The sequence below is a fragment of the Diadema setosum genome, chromosome 15 (assembly GCF_964275005.1).
Source record: "Diadema setosum chromosome 15, eeDiaSeto1, whole genome shotgun sequence".
Taxonomy (NCBI): Eukaryota; Metazoa; Echinodermata; class Echinoidea; order Diadematoida; family Diadematidae; genus Diadema; species Diadema setosum.
This window is the reverse complement of record NC_092699.1, coordinates 35,200,487-35,223,490: the sequence shown is the minus strand read 5'-3', so window position 1 is coordinate 35,223,490 and position 23,004 is coordinate 35,200,487. Positions and strand designations below refer to the sequence as shown.

Sequence of the window (23,004 nt, the reverse complement as noted above, 5' to 3'; positions counted from 1 at the left end):
TAGTATACCATTTTATTGAATCCATACACGACAATAGATCACATATTTACACTGTACAGGTCAACATTTACAATACAATAACCATATAGCTATTTGCTATGCATGATATACAAGATGTATCTACACTGTAAAAGTGGATATATTTGCACGAGTAATCTTCATGTTCGGCCGGGTAAGATGAATCGCTTTCGTTTAAATTCCACTGAATCAAGACATTAACTGCAGGGACATATGGCAAGCAAAAACATTCGTGTACAGTATGTTTTGCCTTTTACAGTAACTGCTTGTCAGATGGAGCTGCCTTAATGTTTACGGAGAACACTGCTGTTAGGTTTCTACTGTGGTGAGCAAAATTTTAATAAGAATTTCTACCTACAGCTGTAAACAAATTTGTAATTTGGGCAAAGGCTGCACCATTTAATTATACTCTCTCTCTCTCTCTCTCTCTCTGTCTCTCTCTGTAGACATCTAAGGTGGGATTTGAAAAAGCACAAAAGCAGAGCAATATTTTTAATAGAAACCATCCAAGAGCAAAAAGCACCTTGCTTGACCTATTAGTCCAGCTGCTTCAAGAAAGTAAGGAAGTGTTTTGTACATGTATTGCATTCAAGAGTGATGAATACCTTCAACATACTGTAAAAAAAAAAAAATGATAACAGCCGAAAGAGAAAAGCCCTGTGAGGCCCGAAAGTTGAGCTCAAGCTTGATATGTCTTGAAAAATGCATGCAAATTTTACAAAATTGCAGCAATTGACAGATCCACTTTCACTGACGAAAGTGCAGGTTATCAGCACGAGTGTGAACACTACAGTGTATTTATGTATAAGGGATCTATTCCATCAAACTAATGACAACTGTGCAATATGCAACTATCATGGCAATGACCAAAAATCAGATACATTGTACTCAAAGCTGATTGGTTGTTGCCATGGTAACAATTTCATCATGCTCTCTTTTCAAAAGAGAAAGTTCTATAGGATAGGGAGACAGTTAAGGACAATTCTTTTAACTTTAATATCAAAAGTATCTCACTTCCATACCCAACTCCATACACTGTACGACATGGAAGATGGCAGAAACTGAATGACGGGCTCGAACACTGGACGGAAATTAGTTTGAATTGGAATGTGAGCCTGAGGCAGTTAAGTACAAAAATATTGTGTGTGCAAGTCTCAGAGATGGAAGTCTCTAATACTCTGAAACTAAGATCAGTTCCCTGTAGTTGTCCGCATTCCATCCTTCAAGCCTTCACAAATGTTTGTGTGCAGGGACTTGGCTTGACCTGCAAAGCTTTGGGATGTATGACAGCACTCAAGTAATCCATCCAAACTTGGCCTAGTTGTAGATATAGGTAAGCCCACTCAGGTGTAGCAATGTGCCTCAGTCCCAATGAGAAGGCCTTGGTAACACAACAGGGGTTAGGGGGATTAGGTAATCTCTGTTCACTGACAATTATTAGTTTCAAGAAATCTATGCCAGTTGGTGAAGAAAGCACTCCAACGAGAGAGCAATTTGGGAACAAAGCAGAAAGAGTGTTTAGGATAGGCCATAATGTATCAACCTCTGATAGTATGATACAGGCATCAAATGCCAAGTGCTGTAATTAGTTCAGATCTGTAAATTGAAGCCACCATGTTGTAATCTATCACAACGATGTTAAATTCCATGGCTCAAGTAGAAGAGGAAGAAGAAAAGTAAGGCAGGATTTTTTTTGATTCATAACACTGTACTCCCTAAGCTGAGAGACGCAAACTGGTATTATGGTTGGGCATCCAATTAGCATTGACGGGAATTAACACTGAGCACAGTCGTGAATCATGTGTACACATTCTTGGAAGAAGAGTTTTACATCGGGCATTCCAGAGAAGTGCATAACTGGATGGCGGCACAACCGTTTGGACGGCACTGGTCAAAACGCACACACACACACTGACTAAATCTTTTTGTTGTTGTCCACATCAGGCCCGTAGAATGGTGTCCAGTAGTAGTGCCGCCTAATCCCGTGGGAGAGCTCCGAGAGGTAGACGTGTCCGTCCACCACGTAGGGCTTGACGTCCGTCTTGGCCAGGTCCAGGTGACCCTCTTTCAGCAGTTTGTTGAAGGCCTGGGTTGGACAGAGCATAGAAAAAGATTGTGGTGAAAACAATTCAGCCAAATATGAAAAAAAAAAAAGCATAAATTATGCATATCATATCATGGATGAGGGAGATGGATCGGAGGACAGCATGAGAGAAGGAAAACAAAGACGGAACAAGACGGGAGTAAAAAAAGAGAAGTAATAGCAGTAGTTGCAGCAAAGATACTAGTAGGTGTAGTAGCTAGATACTGCAGTAGTAATAGTAGAAGTGGTTGTAGTAGTAGCAGTTGTAATTGTAGTAGCACAAGTAATAATAAAAAAAAAAAAGTCCACTGAGCGTCATTTGCGTTGATCTAGACACATCACTCAATACCTACTGGCAGTCAGTGTGTGCAAGCTGAAAAAGTACAGGGTACCTATCAAATTAATGGATATAAGACTACCAAAAATTACAGAATAACACTAGTGCAGGAGGGACTAGGATATCTATATGACATACATCTTCACACCTTCCATAGACTTCAATTTTTGCACAGGAACCAAACAACATCAAAAGATGTCACCATAGCAACAAACAAATCTCATTTCCTTTTCTTATTTGTTTGTTTGTTTGTTTTTTACTCACATTGCATGCTTCCTCCTCGTGATGGTTGCCCCAGATAAAGACGCTGTTGAAGTTTGGGTTCTGCTCCATGGCATACGCTAATGCACATAGACCAGGGGCCCGGATGTTGTTACTTGTTACCACCAACCTGTACAGAAAACGATGAAACAAAATAAAAGAGGAAGAAATACTGTAAGAGTTTGCCAGTACATGTGTAGTTAGTAAAGCACCACATCGCTGAAAGATGAGTTCTATTTCAGCTGTTTTATCACAATGCTTTTATATTAACTTTCTCTCTTTTACCAACTACATTTTGACCTCGATAATATTAAAAGAAAAAAATAATACAAAACAGACTTTTGCAGAGACTTTGCAACATGATTTAACCAGTTTCTCTCGAATTATGAGTTTGTTACGAAAAGTGCCCTCAGGTCTCCAGAGAGGTGCTTCCTTACCTCAAACGTCTAGCCTTATAGAAGACAGTGGACAGACTCACTATAATCGAGTTTAGTCTTGTCTCAAGACTATGTAGAAGCAAGATGGATGGAGCACAATGGTGGAATATGCCGGTTCATAATTAGTTCGTGTGCATATTTGCACAAATGACCTTCTTTTTTTCTTTTTCTGTTCGGCACTTCACTCGTCAGAGTGACTGCACAACCTTGCATGATGTACCATTTCATGAAATTCATGTTCAAATAATGAATGAACATGTGTATAGACCAGGTTACTACATGACCCATCAATTAACACTTGGGGCAGCATCCACTTCATTGTTTTGCATAAAATGCATCAACAAGCGTTTCCTGTTGATATTGCAAAATTCTAGGCTTTAACACTTTGTTGCTATCAGGTGAATGTGCTGGCAAGTATTACGAAGATGACATGAATGATTATTTATATCACAGATGCTTATATCTCAGTGCATTCAAACACCAACATGGCTCTATCACAAACCATATGTTTCCCACTCCATGCTATCTGCTGCGCATGCCACGATTGGTCATTAGTAGCTCATCGGGCAATTTTCATTTACTCGTATCACAATTTGTGCCATGACTGAAATTGTGATCTGAATACTGTAGTAATCATGGTGACCGCATCAGATCTTATCATATCTTGAGGTCAGTCGTGGCAATCGCATTGATCATAGACAATTTTTTGAACCGTCCAAAACTTTTCTGTGGTCATCTTGATTGCCATGACTGACCTCAATATCTGATATGATCACCACGATTACTCCACGATGCAGATCACGATTTCTATTGTGACACAAAATTAAAAAAAAAAATTCCATGATCACCTACCAATGGTCAATCTTGGCATGCGCAGCAGATCGCACAACAGTGGGAACCCAGCATCATGAACTAACAGAAAAGAGAAAGATTGACAGAAGAGAGAAAGAGACAGAAGATGAGGATGGGGTTGGGGATCCAGCTGAGAATAGCCTTTTGCCAAGGCCCTCTCACTGTATGGTGATGAGCGAATGGGGCGAACGAAGTGAGCCCAGCCAAACATGACAGCGGGAGGGCCTTTTGAGATCTGATTCCCATCCTTATGTGTTAGCCTTGTGAATTACCGATCGAATTGGATAGCAAGAATCAACCAATCTGCGTGTCTGTCTATCCGAGCCTGATTTGCATATGGTGAATGCATGCCACTGGCCTCCACGGGAGGTCAGTGATGCATGCAAACAGGCCGGACAATGCCAAGATGGAGGATGTGGGCAGTGCACCATTCCATTGGTTGACTGATATCCATTAATCAGGCAGTTAATGTGTCATGAATAATGATATGTGAAGCAGATGTCAAAAGGCCCTCATGCTGTCGCATTTGGCTGGGCTCTCTTCGCTCTGCCATTATAACCACCACACAGCAAGATCGAGGGCCTTGTCAAAAGGCTAAGCTGAGAGGGGCTTACGTGTGAAGGTTGGTGTTCATGCTGGCCAGGGCCTTGCTCAGGTCCATGGCCCCGTCGTCCTCGATGCAGTTGTGGCCCAGGTCCAGGATCTCTAGTGGGGTGTTTTTCATGAGGACTCGTGACAGGTACTTGGCCCCATCCCTCCGTATCTTGTTGCTGGAAAAGAGACGAAAAAAAAAAAAAAAGTAATTACAGATTTTGTACAATCCAAGCAAAGTATAATATAGCCTTATTCAGCTGCACAATGTTGAACACAGGCATCATATATAATATGCATTGATGTGAATTTAACTTATTTCAGATAAGTTAATATCTTGATACCTCTTTTTTGTCTTCTGAAAATTTCATGGCACTATCCAGTATGTTAATTTGAATAAATGATGGAGAGAAAACAATATCTTATCCCTATTGCACTTTCAAATATACTGTATGTAACAAATTTGTTACTCAGTCATATGTTGGACCTAGCTTTTTTCACATCCCATTGCACAGAAGGGATGCTTTGCTTCAAAGATACTGTATTGTGAATTGTGATAATACTACTACAGCTTCTACTTCTACTTCTACAACTACAACGTAGTACATCTATCTACCGCTACTACTACTACTATATACTACTACTACTACTCCTACTTCTACTGCTCCTACTACTACTATTACTACTACTGCTACTACTAAGCACTACTATGATCATGACAGCGGCGATGTTGACGATGACTACTATTACTATTATTCGCACAACTTTGCATAACACAAAATAGTCTCCAACTGCATTGCTAATGAACTAAAAACATAGTTCTTAACACACACACACACACAAAAATAAAATGAATTACATCCATCAAAACAAATGCATTCAGGGATTATCCAGGTGATACAGTGCACTCCCGTTACAACGAACACGTTATAACAAAATTTCGTTATAACGAAGTAAAACTTCCAGTCCCAAAATTATCGGCATTAAAGTCTATGGTACAAAATTCGCTTATAACGAACACGGTCATACCGAAATTTCCATTATAACGAAGTCTTTTCTGAGCGCCAGTGACAAAGAAAAACAAAAGAAATGTGTTGCGTTATAACGAAATGAGGATTGCTTTTGAAAATACGTAGCGGAACAAGCATTTATAGCGTCTCTGCATGGGCGAACGCGTCACATCACTGTGTGTTCGCTTGGTGTGTCACACAGTTTCCGAGGGGAACTTAATTGCGCTATTGCAACACAATAATCTGAAATTGAATAACTATTTGTTTTATTGTTCACAAAGTTTTCCAGTGTATGACGAGTATTCAACAAACAGAATATGATATATGCGTGGCTTCCTTGTTTTCGTTATATATTGTATTTGTTCGGTTACAACGAAATTTCGTTATAACAAAAGAAAACTGCCGGTCCCAAGCATTCATTTCAACGGGACTGCACTGTATATGACTTGCACACTAACCATGCCAGGTCCAGGTACTTGAGGCCAATGTTCTCAACTAGCATCTCGGCCAGCCGCTCCGCCCCCGTGTCCTTGATGTCGCACTTCTGGAGGTGGAGTTCCGTCAGCGTGCTGTTCACCTTCAGCATCTTGGCAAAGTGGATGGTCGTCTCCTCCTGCTGGCTGAACAGCAGAGGGCGGTTGATGCACAGCGCCCTCAGCGTGCTGTTGTAGTTGAGGACGGTGGCAAACGCGATCATGCTCTGCGTGTCCTGTCATTGGGAGTGGAAATTGATCAGTGATGGGTATGAAAATGGAGGTGGAAGTGGAAAAGTGACCAATAAGCCAGTTCGTAATTAGCTCATGTACACTTTGGTACAAATGACCTTTCTTTTTTCTCAGTTGGTTAGGCACTTCACTCGTTTTCAAAGCGGTATAATGCATAAGCTTGCCCGACATAACAATTTATGGAATTTGTGTTCAAACAAAGTATGAACTTGTGTTTAGACCAGGTGACCAGAATAGTCCATCAGTGGACACTTTAGCAGGCATCTAATTCATTGTTTCGTATTGAATGCAATAACAACCTTTTTCTTTTGATATTGCCACATACATGCTGTACCAGGCTTGCTGTCAGGTGGATGTGCTGGCAAGCACTATTTAGATAAGGATCACATGAATAATCATCACATCACAGATGCTTATCTCAGTGAATTAATAAACCAAAATGCCTGTTGGTACAAATGACCTTTTTCTGCTCATGCGCAAAGTGGAATTATGAACTGGTCTATTGGCTAGGCTTCCACAAGCATTCAAATTCCACTCACTTTAACCCATTGACGACTAGTCCTGAGTATACTGGGGCAGGCCGTTGATGGGAAACATTTGTTATAGGAAAATCAGCTTATCCTCAGTGGGTTAATGTTCAGCTTCCTAAAGGTATTCCCACTTTAATACCAATTTCATAATGTGTGTGCTTCCAAGACACAAATGCCACGGCAGGGTTTGAACCGCATCCTTTAATAGAATGATAGACTTTTTGTGCAATCCACAAGACCAAATTTCTCTCACAAGGTTTTGCATGAATCTTCTTACAAACTCTACCAATCTATACAAGCTTCAATTTGTAAACACGAGGTGGCAAATCAGTCTGCATCAAACTGCCCGCACACTTTGTGGTATAACTAGAAATGTCGCTATGGCGACTGGTATGCCTCCGCCATAATGCATGATTTTCCCAATAGGTCTAGATAGTACATGTGGACACTGTGTGATTACATTTTCACAAAATTGGCAAAATATTGAAATGACAAGTTTGTCACAAATGTGTTGAATGTTCACCTTCCTTGACGTAGGTTTAATTGGATGAATAGGAGAGCATGTATCTAGGGATTTAAGGACTTTAACTTGACTTTGAACCATTCATACATTTAGGCATTGAGTAATTTTCAAGGTACAGGTGTGGAGAAAAAGTGCAATTTCTGAATTGAATAGTAAATTGTTACCATTTTCATCTGGCCCTTGACCCTAAAATTCATGAGATAATTACTTTCAGGTAGAACATGCATAATATGTATTAAGTTTCAAGGTAACTTGAGCCACTTCTGAGATATGGAGGAAAAAGTTAGTTCAGCACTTTCAATTGATCTTTGACCTTTTGACCTTTGAGGCAAAAGGATAAAAAAAAAAAAACTTTCCAGAGAATTTCTATTAGGTTACACACGCATACACCAAGTGTAAAAAAATAACCCTGCTGGCATTGTATAAATATGAGGGTAATAGTAAAATTTTGAAGTCTTGCACTTGATCTTTGACCCCTGACCTTTGACCCCATGAACCCTACCTTCTCTAGATAATCAGTCAGTACATGTATATACTATACGTTCCATGAAGATACCTTGAACAATTTTCCAAGGTACAGAGAAAAAAAAGAAGTTTTAATATTTCTACTTGACCTTTTGACCTTTGACCTTTGACCTCATGACCCAAACTTTCACCAGAGAATCTTAATTGGGTAATACATGTATACACTAAGTTTCAAGAAAATATCTTCAGGCATTCAATAGATATGGTGGAAATAGTGAAATTTTATGTATTTGACCTTGACCTTTTGACCTTTGACCTTGAGCATGTGCACCCAAAAGTTGATAGGCACAACTTCACCCCCTAATACACATACATGCCAAGTTTCATTAGGATACCTCAAAAGGTTTCGATAGTTACCTTGTCCACAAAATTCATTACGGACGGACGGAAGGACGGACGGACGGACGGACGGACGGACGGACGGACAACCCGAAAACATAATGCCTCCGGCACCACTTCGTGGCGGAGGCATAATGAAAAAAAAGGAAATATATCAAAATACTCTTTTATTTTTGGGGGGCATGGGGATGTCATCTGAGAATGAAGTGATTTTTTTTTTTTTTAAATCGCATAATAACATACTTAATATTTATCTATGAAGTGAATGCTGCCAGACTTGAATGTATATCTTTTTCATTACTGTTATTTCATTGCCATTTTTGCCATTACTATATGTGTATAAACTTTGATATGTTTGATTACTTCCTTTTGTTGCCTCCTCCTGGTACACCTTAAGGGCTCTCTGTTTGCTCAGCCACCCCCCCCCCCCCCCCCCTTCCCTTGCTGTTGCTTTTTTCACTCTTTCCCCTTCCATATCCTTCTGGTGTTCCTTACCTTCTTTGATGTTGCCTCCCTATTCATCCTTTCCTTCAATGGTTGCCTCCCTGATCCTCATGATCATCACTGACCCTCCTCCGCCTTTTGTCTGTCCGCTCTCCTCTGCCTTTTGTCTGTCCACCCTCCTGCTTTAATCCCCCTCCCTTTACCTGTTGGGCTCCTTGCCCATGACTTCCCACCCTCTCCTTTGTTTTCTTTGTTTTGTGTACCCAGCCTGTCCCTGTCTGTTCTTGTTGTGTGAAGTCCTTATATGTGATTGCTTTCCCTGCCTGTTTGTCATTTTGCCTCTGACGAAGATTCTGCTAGGATCGAAAGCTCAGGCCCCTTTTGACTCTATTTGTTCTACATTGAAACTCTCACTACAAAAGTATGTACAAGGAAATCCTCCAAATCTCATTGTGACATTTAAAAACAATGAACCAGAGTTTGAAAATACTACATGTTCATGAACACAGTGCTATTAATCATGATAAACACACTCAGACAATCTTGCATAACAAGACCCACATTATATGTACTGCTTTACCACGTTTGTGATAGTTATACATCAAAGCAGAAAAAACAGTTCACACAGACACACAAACACACACATACATACCTATCCACTCAATCAAACAAATAACATTTGACTGACCTGGTCAGAATCTCCAATGTCCAGTGACTGGAGGGCTGTGTTGACCTGTAGCATACCGGCCAGGGCCATGCCCCCTTTGTTTCCGATCTTATTTCCATTCAGCTTCAGCTCCTGTAGAGTTTCGTTCACCTGCGAACAAACAAATTAGGATACAGTATTAAACTAGAAATGTCGCTTTGGCGACTGGTATGCCTCCGCCATAATGCATGATTTTTCCAATAGGTCTAGATAGTACATGTGGACAATGTGTGATTACATTTTCACAAAATTGGCAAAATATTGAAATGACAAGTTTGTCACAAATGTCTTGAATGTTCACCTTCCTTGACCTAGGTTTAATTGGATGAATAGGAGAGCATGTATCTAGGGATTTAAGGACTTTAACTTGACTTTGACCCATTCATACATTTAGGCATTGAGTAATTTTCAAGGTACAGGTGTGGAGAAAAAGTGCAATTTCTGAATTGAATAGTAAATTGTTACCATTTTCATCTGGCCCTTGACCCTAAAATTCATAAGATAATCACTTTCAGGTAGAACATGCATAATATCGTCTGTTGAGAATGAGAAGGGTGTTAAGTTATCTTGAACACTATGGGTTTTGTGACAACTTAACGCCCTTATCATTCTCAACTGACGATATGTACTAAGTTTCAAGATAACTTGAGCCACTTCGAGAGATACGGAGGAAAAAGTTAGTTCAGCACTTTCACTTGATCTTTGACCTTTTGACCTTTGAGGCAAAAAAAGAAGAAAAAAAAAACTTTCCAGAGAATTTCTATTAGGTTACACATGCATACACCAAGTGTAAAAAAATAATAACCCTGCTGGCATTGCATAAATATGAGGGAAATAGTAAAATTTTGAAGTGTTGCACTTGACCTTTGACCCCTGACCTTTGACCCCATGAACCCTACATTCTCTAGATAATCACTTCCAGTCAGTACATGTATATACTATGTTCCATGAAGATACCTTGAACAATTTTCCAAGGCACGGAGAAAAAAAAGAAGTTTTGATATTTTTACTTGACCTTTTGACCTTTGACCTTTGACCTCATGACCCAAACTTTCACCAGAGAATCTTAATTGGGTAATACATGTATACACTAAGTTTCAAGAAAATATCTTCAGGCATTCAATAGATATGGCAAAAATAGTGAAATTTCATGTATTTGACCCTGACCTTTTGACCTTTGACCTTTGACCTCATGACCCAAACTTTCACCAGAGAATCTTAATTGGGTAATACATGTATACACTAAGTTTCAAGAAAATATCTTCAGGCATTCAGTAGATATGGTGGAAAAAGTGAAATTTTATGTATTTGACCTTGACCTTTTGACCTTTGACCTTGAGCATGTGCACCCAAAAGTTGATAGGCACAACTTCACCCCCTAATACACATACATGCCAAGTTTCATTAGGATACCTCAACAGGTTTTGATAGTTACCTTGTCCACAAAATTCATTACGGACGGACGGAAGGACGGACGGACGGACGGACGGAAGGACGGACGGACGGACGGACGGACAACCCGAAAACATAATGCCTCCGGCACCACTTCGTGGCGGAGGCATAAAAACATGTCATGTGCTTCCCACAGTACGCATTAATTATAATCTAATGCTAAATGATGGAACTGGAACAAGTGTTGTTGTTGTTGTTGTTGTTGTTGTTTTAAATTCTTTTCTCAGTTTCATGAAACTGCGATGGTTTTCTGTAGGTACACTGTACATTCACTTGATTTTTACCTGAAGTCCGTTAGCGATGTGAACAGCTCCTTCAGGACCAACATCATTGCACATGAGACTCAATCTCTTCAGACAGCATGTTTCCTAGGGAAAGGAGGAGGAACGGAGAAAACAAGACAGTGATATATAGTTTCAAAATCTATTTACCAAGATTTCTAATTTTTCTTTCTAATAACAAGTAATATAATGTGTAAGGACAGCTTGCTATGAAACCAATCATCAACTATATCAACAAAAATTCTTTAATATACCCAATCTTGCATTTTACAGAATAGAACAGAAAGTAGCTCAAATCTTCATTGTGCAAACATACATTTGGAGTGGTCAGACTGAGAAAAGATTGGGAAGTTTGAGATCGCGAAGTCCTTGTGATCTTTTGACATCCGTTCATACTGGCAGCCAAACTTCTTGATCTTTGGATCAAGTGTGAGTGGGAAGTTTTGCAAGAAGTTTCGCAAGAAGCTTTGCGGGAAGTTTGTGGTGATAGTGGCAAAACCTCGAGATCTTAAAGATGGCAATCAATTGAGTTGATCAATCAATTGAAACGATCGATCAATATAGGAGGTTTAATACTAAAGTATACTGCACATCATTGCATCAACTATAAACAAACAACCTCTTGATGGGCCTATGATCCTATGCAAAGAAAAAAAAAATCTCTTCACTACATTTAACAAAGCACATGCTCTACCCTGGGAGTTACTGTCCACCCAATCAACACCAGGCACCTCAGTCACATGACCTCGGTGAAAGTTCCTGTACCTTAAGGAGCTCCGTCATGTGGGCTGCCCCCTGGTCGGTCAGCTGGTTGTATCTCATGTCCAGACCGGTCACAAAGGTGTTGTTGACCAGCGTCTTCAGGAGCACCATGGCATCCTCGTCCTGCAGCTTCTTGTCCGTTAGAAGATGATTGTTGCCCGGCAACACCAGATCCATGTAGTCCTTGGGGTCACTGAAAGATCAAATTCCAAAGTCAAAACAGTCAGAACTCCTACCTTCACTTTTGATAGCAAACAGAGAAAATTTGTAAAAGAGAAGACTGAGTTATGATGGGTGTACAATATTCAAAGACTGGTTTTCCATTCACCTTTGATGATATCATCAGACATCAGAAATCCCTTTGTTTCACCAAATGAAGTTGCTTCTTTTTCTCGCTTTCGATATCTTTTTCATTAATAAGACATCTTAATAATCAAGACAGTATACAATTGATGTAAAATCAGACAGATCCATCACACCCCCAGTCAGTTTTTCTATGTATTCCAGTACTGTATTTCTATTTTATATTTTTTTGTTCTCATTTTCAATAATTCTGTTTTTGTTTGTTTGTTTGTTTTTTACAATCAAATATTCTTCTTGGACCTATCAATGCAAATAGCACAATCCACACAATGTTCATACGTAAGATATTTCATGTAGGCCTACAGTATGCTATACAGCATAAATAAACTTTATGATTCAATAATAGGACAGTAAATGATGACAATCTATGCGAGCATTTGCATGCAGCCATCAACTACTTTTGTCATTGTTGCTTTTTTTTCTCATATAAAAAAAACCCAAACATTTGATTTATGATTCTCTTTTGCCCTATTCTTGCTTTGGTTTGTTTTGTTTTGTTTGTTTTCCTTTTTTTTTTTGCTTCTTCTCATGGAGGAATGACAACTGCTTTGTGACAAATGAGAGTAATTAGCATTGTACATGTATGCCTTTTCTTTTTTCTTTTTTTTTTTTGTTGTGTGTGTGCAGACAATCTGATTTAATTAATTAAGTGCTTATTTTGACATGGAGCTGTGGACTGGTGTGCTGCCAACACAGTGCCATATCAACCCCAGTAACCTACATTGTATAATGCATACAGGATGGGAGTCTACATGTATCAGTGCCATCTAACATCAAATGCATAACTCAAAAGTGCCCGACTCAAACATCATCGCAGTTGTGCGACCTCCTTGTCCTTCCCCGACCCTTTATGAAATCTCTGACAAATATCATGTGTCTCACTTTTGCATGAATTGTAAGGTCCGCCTATTGCCCATTTGCAGTAAGCGTTGGCTACCAATATTATTTTTATACCAACATCATAACTTTACAAATTATGCAATTTCAAAACTTTTTTTTTCTCTGTACCTGTTCAAAATTTAGTTCTATATTTACAATTAGATCAAATGATAAAATCATATTATATTGTCAGCTCTGATGTCTTCACATATTAGAAATGAAATGCAATTGAATATGATTGAATATATAAACTGTCAATTAAGCACACAAGTTTAACAAAACTCAGGTGGACAATCTCTGCTGATATTTAGCAACAAGCAGAAAGCTAAATATTTCAATTTAACCCTCAAGTTCATAAGAATTTGATCAAACTCTATTCACCAAAATGCTATGGTCATATGCTTCAATGCATAGTGTGTAGGTAATATCATTTGAAACAAATTATAAAAGTGACGGTGATATTCCAAGTTATTGTGATCTAAAGAAAAAGAAATAGATTTATGTATAAAAAGATTAAAATCTATATGGATACACAGACTGTCAAAATGATGAAGGGCCAACCTCCCAAAAGTACAGTGGCATCATCCCTGAGCGAACAGCAGTTAATTGTTCAAACGACACTTGTAACTGTGCTTCTCACATAGGCCTACAGGGATGAATCATGTGCATTTGCTGTATACGGCAGGGATACAATACATAAAGATGAAATAAAAATACTCCAAGGACATTGTGTTGTGGCATCTTTTTCACAGATTTGCATTCAAAAACAGAGAAAAATGCACCAATGAAATGAAAAGGAATTCCTCATTTGATTGATCACCAGTCATTTGTGCACACTATAATTATATGCAACTGTGTCTCTTGAATACAGTGATAAATCATGCAATATTGTTATAGTACAGCAGGGATGCACAGAGAGTGTATGTAAAAAAAAAAAAAAAAGGGGGGGGGGTGTAATGTGCCATCATTTTCACAAAAACATTTGCACACAAAGTGGGCAAAAAGTGTTCCATGTGTGCAATAAGTGTTGAATTGCAAAATGTGCATGCATAGATTTGCGCAGAGCTCTGAGATTTTGCTGGACAGCAAACACAATCTTGTACCTACATATCCATTCAATCAGCAACCTGCATTTGCTTTTATTTTTGTTTTGTTTTGTTTTTTCACTGACTGATCCAATGACCATTCTGGCTGATTTTACACCCTGGGATGATTATTAGTCTCATCTCTACAGTTACATTAACATGTAATACAGTAGCTGTAATGAAAAAAAAAAAAAAAATGATTATTTAATAATCAACATGTTTTCAATACCATGAGGGGGTACTGTATATTCACCCCAAAACTGAGATATACCATATTATTAGCGAGTCTTATGTTTTACGAATTGGGACTTCTTGACAATTCATGAACATGGAGTACAGTTACTGAATGGAGAAATGTATGCATGCATGTCACATTCATGTCGGGATCAGAGTCTGTAGTTTTGCGTGTCTTTAAATGTGCAAATAGCACCTGCCTCGTGAAATTTGCGCAAAAATAAAAGCCTCGTGAAATATTCAACATATTATACAGTATTTAATAATGGACTTCATATGTCAATAAGATTGATCTTGTAAGATGACACTCTTAAGAATAGTTTCTCTTGAATAATGCGGTCTAACACTACGGAGTGTATCGTACAATGTAGCTGTGAATGACAGTCCAAAAAGAAGTACTACATGTATGGTAGAGGCTACATCTAATGGAATTATAATCAAGATGATAAAACTTTTCTAGACTATCAAATGTGCAATGTGTCTGTACTTGGTGCTTCTATATGAGCAACACAATATTTACTTAAATGATAATATAAACGTTAAACTTTTGTGTTAGAAAAGGTGAGAATGAATACAGCATCTCCAACAGTCATAGAGATTGCACTTTGTTTTTAGGGTGTAAAGAAAGCTTTCTTTTGCAAAAGTCCCTCCAACAACAATTTTTTTTTGTTGAACGTTGTCGCCATTTCCATCATTCATTTTTCCTCATATCGCACATCTGTGTTTTAGTTCTGAACTTTCTCATATTATACAGAAAAAAACCCCAAGAAGTAATCAAGTTTTGGAAATTCTTTTGAAAGTGAAGGCTTGAATGAACCTGGGGAATCGTTGATTACTATCTGTGCAGTGGAATGTGTTATCAATAAATGCAATTATTCACTGATTTTTCTGTTGATATTGAATAGAAGTCATTTTACTGTCACTAATTCATACAATTCTAATTCTTTAATCTATCACCGTTTCAAGTATTTCATGTACTTCGAACATCACATTGCCATGCAAACTATAATCTTGCATGTTGACAGAGTGATGACTCATCAAAGTTGTGAAAAAACAACAAATAAAATGCTAGTACAATGTGGCCAATGCATTATATCTGCATCAACTGGATAATGAGGAAGTAAAAAAACAACAACAACTATTTGATAACTAAACTGATTTTAGGACCTTGGCTGCTGTATATTGAGTGATTAATGTTGCAGCTGTTGTTGACATGCCATCTAAATGTATCATGTTGTTTAAATTTGAAATTTCGTTTATGTAATATGTTCCACATTTTTTAATACTTTGAAATAAAAATGTAGCATGTTACCTTGACAACATTATTTTGGTGAAGGTTGTCTAAAATTACAATGTTTTGTCTAAAACAGTGAATCACAACACACAAGCTGTGTATGCAGCTGGGACCAAACTAAGGGCGGGAAAAGGTGAATTGCAAATGCAATGTGAGGTGCACAACTAACATTCAGCAGACCCATTTTTTTTTTTTTTTTTTTTTTTTTTTTTTTTTTTTACATTTAGCTGCTTTCATTTAATACTGCTTCCTTGAAAGAAAAAAGCAAGTGAAAAGGAAAAAAAATCAAATTGAACTGAAGCCATAATTATTAACATAATTTCAAAAAATAATAATAATAATAATAATTGTTTTGGATATAAACTCCAAATTTTATTGTCCAAGAAAGGAAATTCTTTTTGCCCAATTGATCGTGGGCCCGGCAGCCACTGAGCAGCGCCAGATCGACGTTGCTCTAACCTTTTCAACTGTTGAACTGCAAACAAGGTAGCAGCAACTCCCATCTTTTAACGTCTTTTGGTATGACGCGGCCGGGGTTTGAACCCACGACCTCCCGATTGTGAGGGCAGCCACTCTACTCACTGAGCCAACACATCGGTGCGATGTGTTGCTTGTATGAAATTAGCGATTGCATTGTAGTTGTGGGAACCTGTGAGTCCCGTTCAAATACAAATCTACAAATCAATAATATTTTCATTGGATTGCAGGACATGGTGTGGGTTGTGCGTTAAACCCAACAATCATGTTGATAATCACAAGTTGTTAGCAGACTACAAAAATGAGGTGGCATGATTTTGTTTTTTCAAGTCATAATGATAAAAAAAACTTGTTACATTATAATCCATGGCTACTTCTAATAAATTACTAAAATGTGGTTACTGAAAAACAAAAACAAAAACATAATGACACTCTGTATAATACTTGAATGGGATAACTAAATTAACAATCTGTCCTACAGACATTACTGTGCATCTAAAGGAAGAAAAACATGAAGATTGAATAAAAAAGTATAAAATCTTATTTGCCTTGCTTGAATATATGTAATCAAATGTTTACATTATCTACACACACACACACACACACACACACATACACACACACACATTTTGTATGCATTAACTTTTCTACTTGTTGAATGCAAAGAGCAGGTAATGGTGTGTGAGCATACAAAGAGCAACCACTGCAAACAGAAGACAGAAGAGAAGAAACAGCAAACAAACAAACAAACAAACAAACAAACAAACAAACAATCTGATACTTACTTTTCCTGAAGCTCCCACCTTTGTCCCAAGATTATGTGATGTTTGAAATTCAAGTCAAGTTTTAGTTAAAACATCAAACAGTTGATCTGAGGGACAGATCCTAGTAGTTCGCCAGCACTGACTACCACACTCTATAATCTACAGGGTGCTACATAAGCACTTGCCCGATTGCCAGGGGCAAGTGAAAATGAAATTTGGGCAAGTGTTTTTGAACAATGAGAACAAATGCTTGCTTGAATTGGGCAAGCAAAATTTTTGAAGCCACCTTTTTTTTCACTTATTCCCCCCAACAAACCCACAAAGTCAACTATACAGAAGCCCAAAGATAATGGTTGTTTAGAGATGCAATGCACTTTATATTTCATTTCAGCAACTTTCCAACACTCTTGGGTTCAAAGAAACCTGAAAAAAGAAAACCAACGGCAACACTTGATCGGACCAAGCTTGTTAATCAATGTTTGCTGTTTATTCTAATCTTTTTTTTTTTATTATTTAAACCCTTGACTAGCACATGATTTTCTGTATTATTTCCTTAAATTTTAGACTTTCTTTTTGGGCAAATGAAATTAATGTTTGGGCAAGTGTTTTGCAGCAAAATTGAAAATCTGCTTGCCCAACTGGGCAAATGGTAAAATAAAGTTACGAAGCACCCTGAATCTACACATCAAAATCATGCAAATCACAGACAACACAGCTACAAATCAAAACAACAATGGACAAACAAAAAAAAATTTGTTGTGTGCCTGAGAGAACAATGCCAATGCACGCAATTCAAGGACAGTGTGCCGCCACAATGACACGAACGCCAGTGAGGCCAATAAGTCTACGGCATGCACTCGTGTGCGTTTGCATAGTTGTCCAGGCACACCTTCCTTGAATCACTTGCGTACAAGTTGTTATCCCAGGCACACAATTAATTTCAAGTAATGTATCAGCATATGAACTTCTGTAATGTAGGAGAGAAAAACAACAAGACCTGTTCAAATTAGCCCTACACATGTACCTTCTTGTAAAAATAGTCTGATAAAAGTAAAATTACGAAGAAACATGTGCTAGACTCCAGGTCTGGGACTCGACAATGTCACTACAATGAATTCAGTAAATGGTTGACTTGGGGGAAAAGCTCTTGAAATCATAGTCCCTCCAATCTGTTCCTCTAACTGAACCATAAAAATTGAGGATTCCATATGTTGTGTGGTTTTGTGTGGGGAAATTGGTAGTTAGGAGCAAGAATTTCCTTTTCAAAGCTCTTTGAATTACTAGGGAACCGTCTCTGATACACAATCTTTCTGAAGAATCAAAGAAACAAAATTCATAGACGATTCCAGAAATTGTTCTATACTTTTTACCACTACATTGCCATGATTGAAAATAACAAACAAACAAACTTCGAAAATATTTCTCTTTTATTTATTTATTTTTTTTTTTGGTCTCACTTTGATACATGTATTAGTTTGTGGGATTTCCAACATGATACAGTTAGGCCCGAGTTTACTACTGTGGTCTAAATCTAGACCAAGGTTTATGCTAATGTGATTGTCAAAGGTGTGCCTATATTCCTGCTTGTGTTAGTCCATGGACTAAATTTAAACCATGGTCGAAAATTGGATCTAAACCAAATTTGTGCACTCAAGCGCTGAATGTCTAATCATACAATTTACAGTAAAACAACAGTCAATGGGGAAATTGCAGTAATTCTCACAAAGAATCATCAATTAATGATGGCATGCACAAAGAACAGCATCAAAAGCTTGACTACAACCAATTAGTCTTTTACCACACAATTCAAAAGTTAAAACTGTCTGTAGCAGATAAGGAATAATCAGCTATGCAGTAATTTCCTGTCATCATACAGTTGAACCTCTCTTATCCGGCCTCCCTTTATCCGGATCTCTCTATTATACGGACGCAATCTCGCCGTGATTTTTTTTTTTTTTTATAATTACGGGAGGAAAGGGGGATTCCCAACTCCTTGAGAACTCCTACACAAACACTATGAATTACATATTACTTCCAACATTAACATACACCTCTATTTTGGGGTCTGTTACTGAGTGTAACAATGAAAAGGTTGCAGTATACACATTACTACGTGTGGTACTACATGGGCTACATCAGTACATAATGTATATGTACATGTATAAAGCATTGAGTCTCCCGTATCCGGCCAAATCCCTTATCCGGATGAGCCCCGGTCCCGACTTGTCCGGATACGAGAGGTTCAACTGTACATAGTTACTGTCTGGAGTGACAGTACAAAGTGAATTTCCTCTAAACTATAAAAAAAAAAGAAACTAACAAACAAACAAACAAAATTGACACTATGCTATGCCATACAAACAATTTTCATATTTTTGTATTGATCATAACAATCAATAGAAAAATAACTAATATCATTAGTTTTCCCCTGAAAACACAAATACCACACCCTTGAATATTAGTAGGTGTTACCATTTTTGTTTGATGCTATTGCAGAAGATTTTTATGATTCTCTATCACTAGTTTCTAGAGCAGACATCCATGCAAAATAAATAAAAAAATAAACAATAGACACATCAAAGAAACCATTGACTCTAGACTGACAGTCAATGAATACATCAATTTGAGAATGTATCTTATGCAATACATCAGTGTATTTTCACATAATAAAATATTTGCATGCATAATTTGACAACAGGAAATCACTAGACAGCCTGGAATGAGATAGGCTAATGATACTTTGAAGTGTGCTTCGATCAAAAGTTCCATCCATATTGATAAAATACATTGTAAATTTGTACACACTTTCTTGATTGTTGGTGTTTTTTTCCACGCTTGTAATGGGATGGAGTTATTTTGGAATCATGCCGTGCCATAGTGTTCCCCGATCAAACCTGTTCTGAGTTTTGCGTGCCCAAGAAATCCCATCACAACTTGGTTCTCACTGACTGTTCTCACTGACTCAAATGAAAGAGAGACACAGAACTCTTTTTTGTGACACAAATCATATCGACTAAAAGGACTTGTATATCTTCCTATCCCACAAACAGACGCAGGGATATTAAACGTAACAACTACAGCAGTAAACAAAGGAAGAATTCTCACATGATCTGTTCTTCCCGCTCCTTGTCCATGACCTTCATGATGAAGGCACATGGTTTCAGCTGCAGCTCTTCGCACACATCCTCATACCGCGTCTGGAGGGACGCTGGATCCACCATGACTTGGACTTGCTCTAGCTCTAACGGGACGGTAGACTATTCAATCTGGCATCAAACAAAATGAACGCAAACAAAGAAAATATCTACTGTTATGTACATTACCATTGGTAACTGTTTGTGTATTGGTAGGATAAAGTGGGCAGCCCCTGTGATGGTTGAAGGTTAATTATTCACTGGCTTCAAGTTTCAAACTAATGTACATTGTACATAAATATCCCATGGTGTGTCATAGATACAATTTGTATATTCAACAGTACATGTATGCAGCAAAGCAAGTCTCAAATAACCAAGGCACCTTTGCATTGTGAAGAAGAAAGAAGACTTTCAAGTACTTTATCTTGCCTGACACATAAGCAAGGTATGAGCTTTGTGCAGGCAGAATACACAGTTGCATACTATGATGTTCAAATTATGAAACTTCGAAGTTGTGTCACTGAAAATCCCATGGTGTGTCATACACAGCATCAAGAATGAAGGCACCTACTCAAATTATTATCACCCTTCTTCAAAGCGATTGAGGGGTTGGTCCTGGGTCTACTTTTTGATAATTTTCTGATCAGCACAAGACCTAAAAAAAATATGAAAATTAAACAGTTCAAAGATCACAAAACCCAAAATATTTTAGAGAGACAAGTGATAAACCACAACATGTCAAAAGATTTAAAATTAATCATGCATGAACACAAAGCAATACAAACATTCATTTTTTTTTAGCACCCTCCTGGCTTAGAATCACTTCCCAGCAACAGCAATCAACAGCCCATAATCTCCAGAAGTCTTCAGAAGTACGAAAGAGAAAAGCCACAAAATGTTACGCCCTACATTGTAACGCTACTTATTGCTAGGCCTAAACAATAGTTAGTAAGAATGCATGGACATGGGCCTCATACACTGTACCTAGTACTAGCCACTTCTCTGAAAATGCATGACTCAAAAATAAAGACCCACCCACTGCACCGATTAGAACCTGGTCTAGATATTTTTGGTTTAAAAAATGGCTTTATCCTGAAATAGTTTACCACTCTATTTCACTGCCATTATTTTTGTCATAGGCTTTAGCCTACTGGCCTTGAAGTTAGCCGGTGACTGTCAGGATCCACCTCCACAGACTATGCACATAGTGAAGACGCACTCGCAGACAAGAGGGGACGGATATCACGATTTAGCCCCCCCCCCCCACCCCCTCCAAAAAAAAAATAATAATGATTAAAAAAAATAAAAATAAAAATACATACTTTACAGACTGACTTTCATGTCTTTTTTTTTTCTGCTTCTTCATCTTCTTCTATTACGATGATGTATGGTAGCCCTACTACATATCGACCACCCTTATTGAAACCGACCGCGTATAATTCGCGCACTGAACACTTAGTACGCACTTCTCTGCGCGCAAAGCACATAAAAATGGATTGGCTTTGAATGTAGATTAGGATGGTGTGGGAAAACGCGATAATTCACTGTTCATTAATGGTTTTAATCAAGGACAAAATTTCGAATGAATATTTTCACCGAATCGTAATGACAGGACAATGTAATGTCTATGGAAGTTTCTAAAAGGCTTCTTAAAAGCTTCGTACAACACGGTGTTCAATACAACTTGGTTTACGTGCATTGTCAATGCAAAATCAGCGGTCGATCCTAAAAACGTGATTTACCGCGGGGAGCTGAAACGAGGCCACGCAAGTTCGTCGGCGATATTTTTGAACTGAAACTTCGAATCGAAAAGGGAACAATGGCATTTGATAGAGCTGGATTTTCTCAATCACGTAGGTCAAGTTCTTTACGTGAATTTCAGTGTTAAATAGTCTTATCAAGCAAATAAACATTAGGCGGTCGATTAGTAGTAGGTCCAACCCTACCACTTACTTGTATTTTCAGTCTGTTTGCTTTGATCTACAATTGTAAAGCGCCTTGAGCATTTAATCAAAGTGGAGAACGGCGCTATAGAAATTGTATGTATGTATTATTATTATTATTATTATTTGTAGCAACGACCGAGTGCTGTAGACGTTTTTCGGCACGCGTGCATAAACACAGCACAGCCAGCAGCCCGCCACGCAGCGGCGCCGGGTGACTGAGACAGCAAAGACATGATGAACGCCTCGTGAACCCGCACACATCACACGGCCTACAGTACAGTGGGACTACGGTGTAAGCAGTAAACACTCGAACAGACAGATCGACACGACACATAGATGCGTATTTATTTCTTGCTTATTCATTTAAAACACACTTATTCGGGGTAAATATGGAAATCAATTATCAAATTACACCTTGGTACAACCCATTACAATCACGGAACGGAAAATACGCTTACCAAAACGGCTATTTGGTGCTGACTTCTACCAGTTTCGTGTCGGTAGCGTCACACGTTGCTAAGCTAGTTTCGTGGATAGTCGAGTCGCAGTCGGATCGGCTATGGATTTCCTCACGACGCTAGAGCGATACGATGCAGTCATCCGATCCACTTTCGGACCTTCCGGAATGCATGTTCTAGTAGGCCGAGCTGCATCTGAGCACTTTCCAGTTCAATTTCAACTTGACTCTGCACGTATTTACACAGAAAATGATAATGCCTCATTGGTAAAACTATCACTTTAAACATTCAATAAAACAACAACAACAACAACAACAACAACAACAACAACAACAACAACAACAACAACAACAAAATAAACAGATAAAGGAAAGACTTCCTTTTGCTTGTGATATAGCCTCACAAAAATTTGCGGTTACGAGCTTTTGATTATTGAGTCGTAAATGTGAGGGCTTTGATATCTTGTTATAAGATAAGAATGTTAAAGGTAGGAT

General features: G+C 38.2%; 1 protein-coding gene across 1 annotated transcript; it reads right to left on the bottom strand.

Annotated features, from left to right (window-relative positions):
- LOC140238468 (leucine-rich repeat-containing protein 34-like) lies at positions 1 to 22,538 on the bottom strand. The gene is made up of 9 exons (XM_072318370.1): positions 22,511 to 22,538; positions 20,078 to 20,238; positions 11,880 to 12,069; positions 11,118 to 11,201; positions 9,364 to 9,492; positions 6,048 to 6,298; positions 4,603 to 4,758; positions 2,703 to 2,829; positions 1 to 2,104 (listed from the first exon to the last, which is right to left on the bottom strand). Exons 2-9 carry the CDS (start codon positions 20,191 to 20,193, stop codon positions 1,934 to 1,936), a joined length of 1,224 nt encoding a protein of 407 aa, XP_072174471.1. The 5' UTR covers positions 20,194 to 20,238; positions 22,511 to 22,538; the 3' UTR covers positions 1 to 1,933.
- Positions 22,539 to 23,004: the final 466 nt, after the last annotated feature.

What these genes read in the sequence shown, in the direction of transcription:
- LOC140238468 (XM_072318370.1), bottom strand. Translation starts at nt 20,193, where the DNA reads ATGGTGGATCCAGCGTCCCTCCAGACGCGGTATGAGGATGTGTGCGAA. An exon ending in ACATCGCTAACGGACTTCAG is followed by an intron (nt 9,493 to 11,117) that starts GTAAAAATCAAG and finishes GTTTGTTCGCAG; the next exon opens with GTGAACGAAACTCTACAGGA. An exon ending in AAGTACCTGGACCTGGCATG is followed by an intron (nt 4,759 to 6,047) that starts GTTAGTGTGCAA and finishes TCTCTTTTCCAG; the next exon opens with CAACAAGATACGGAGGGATG.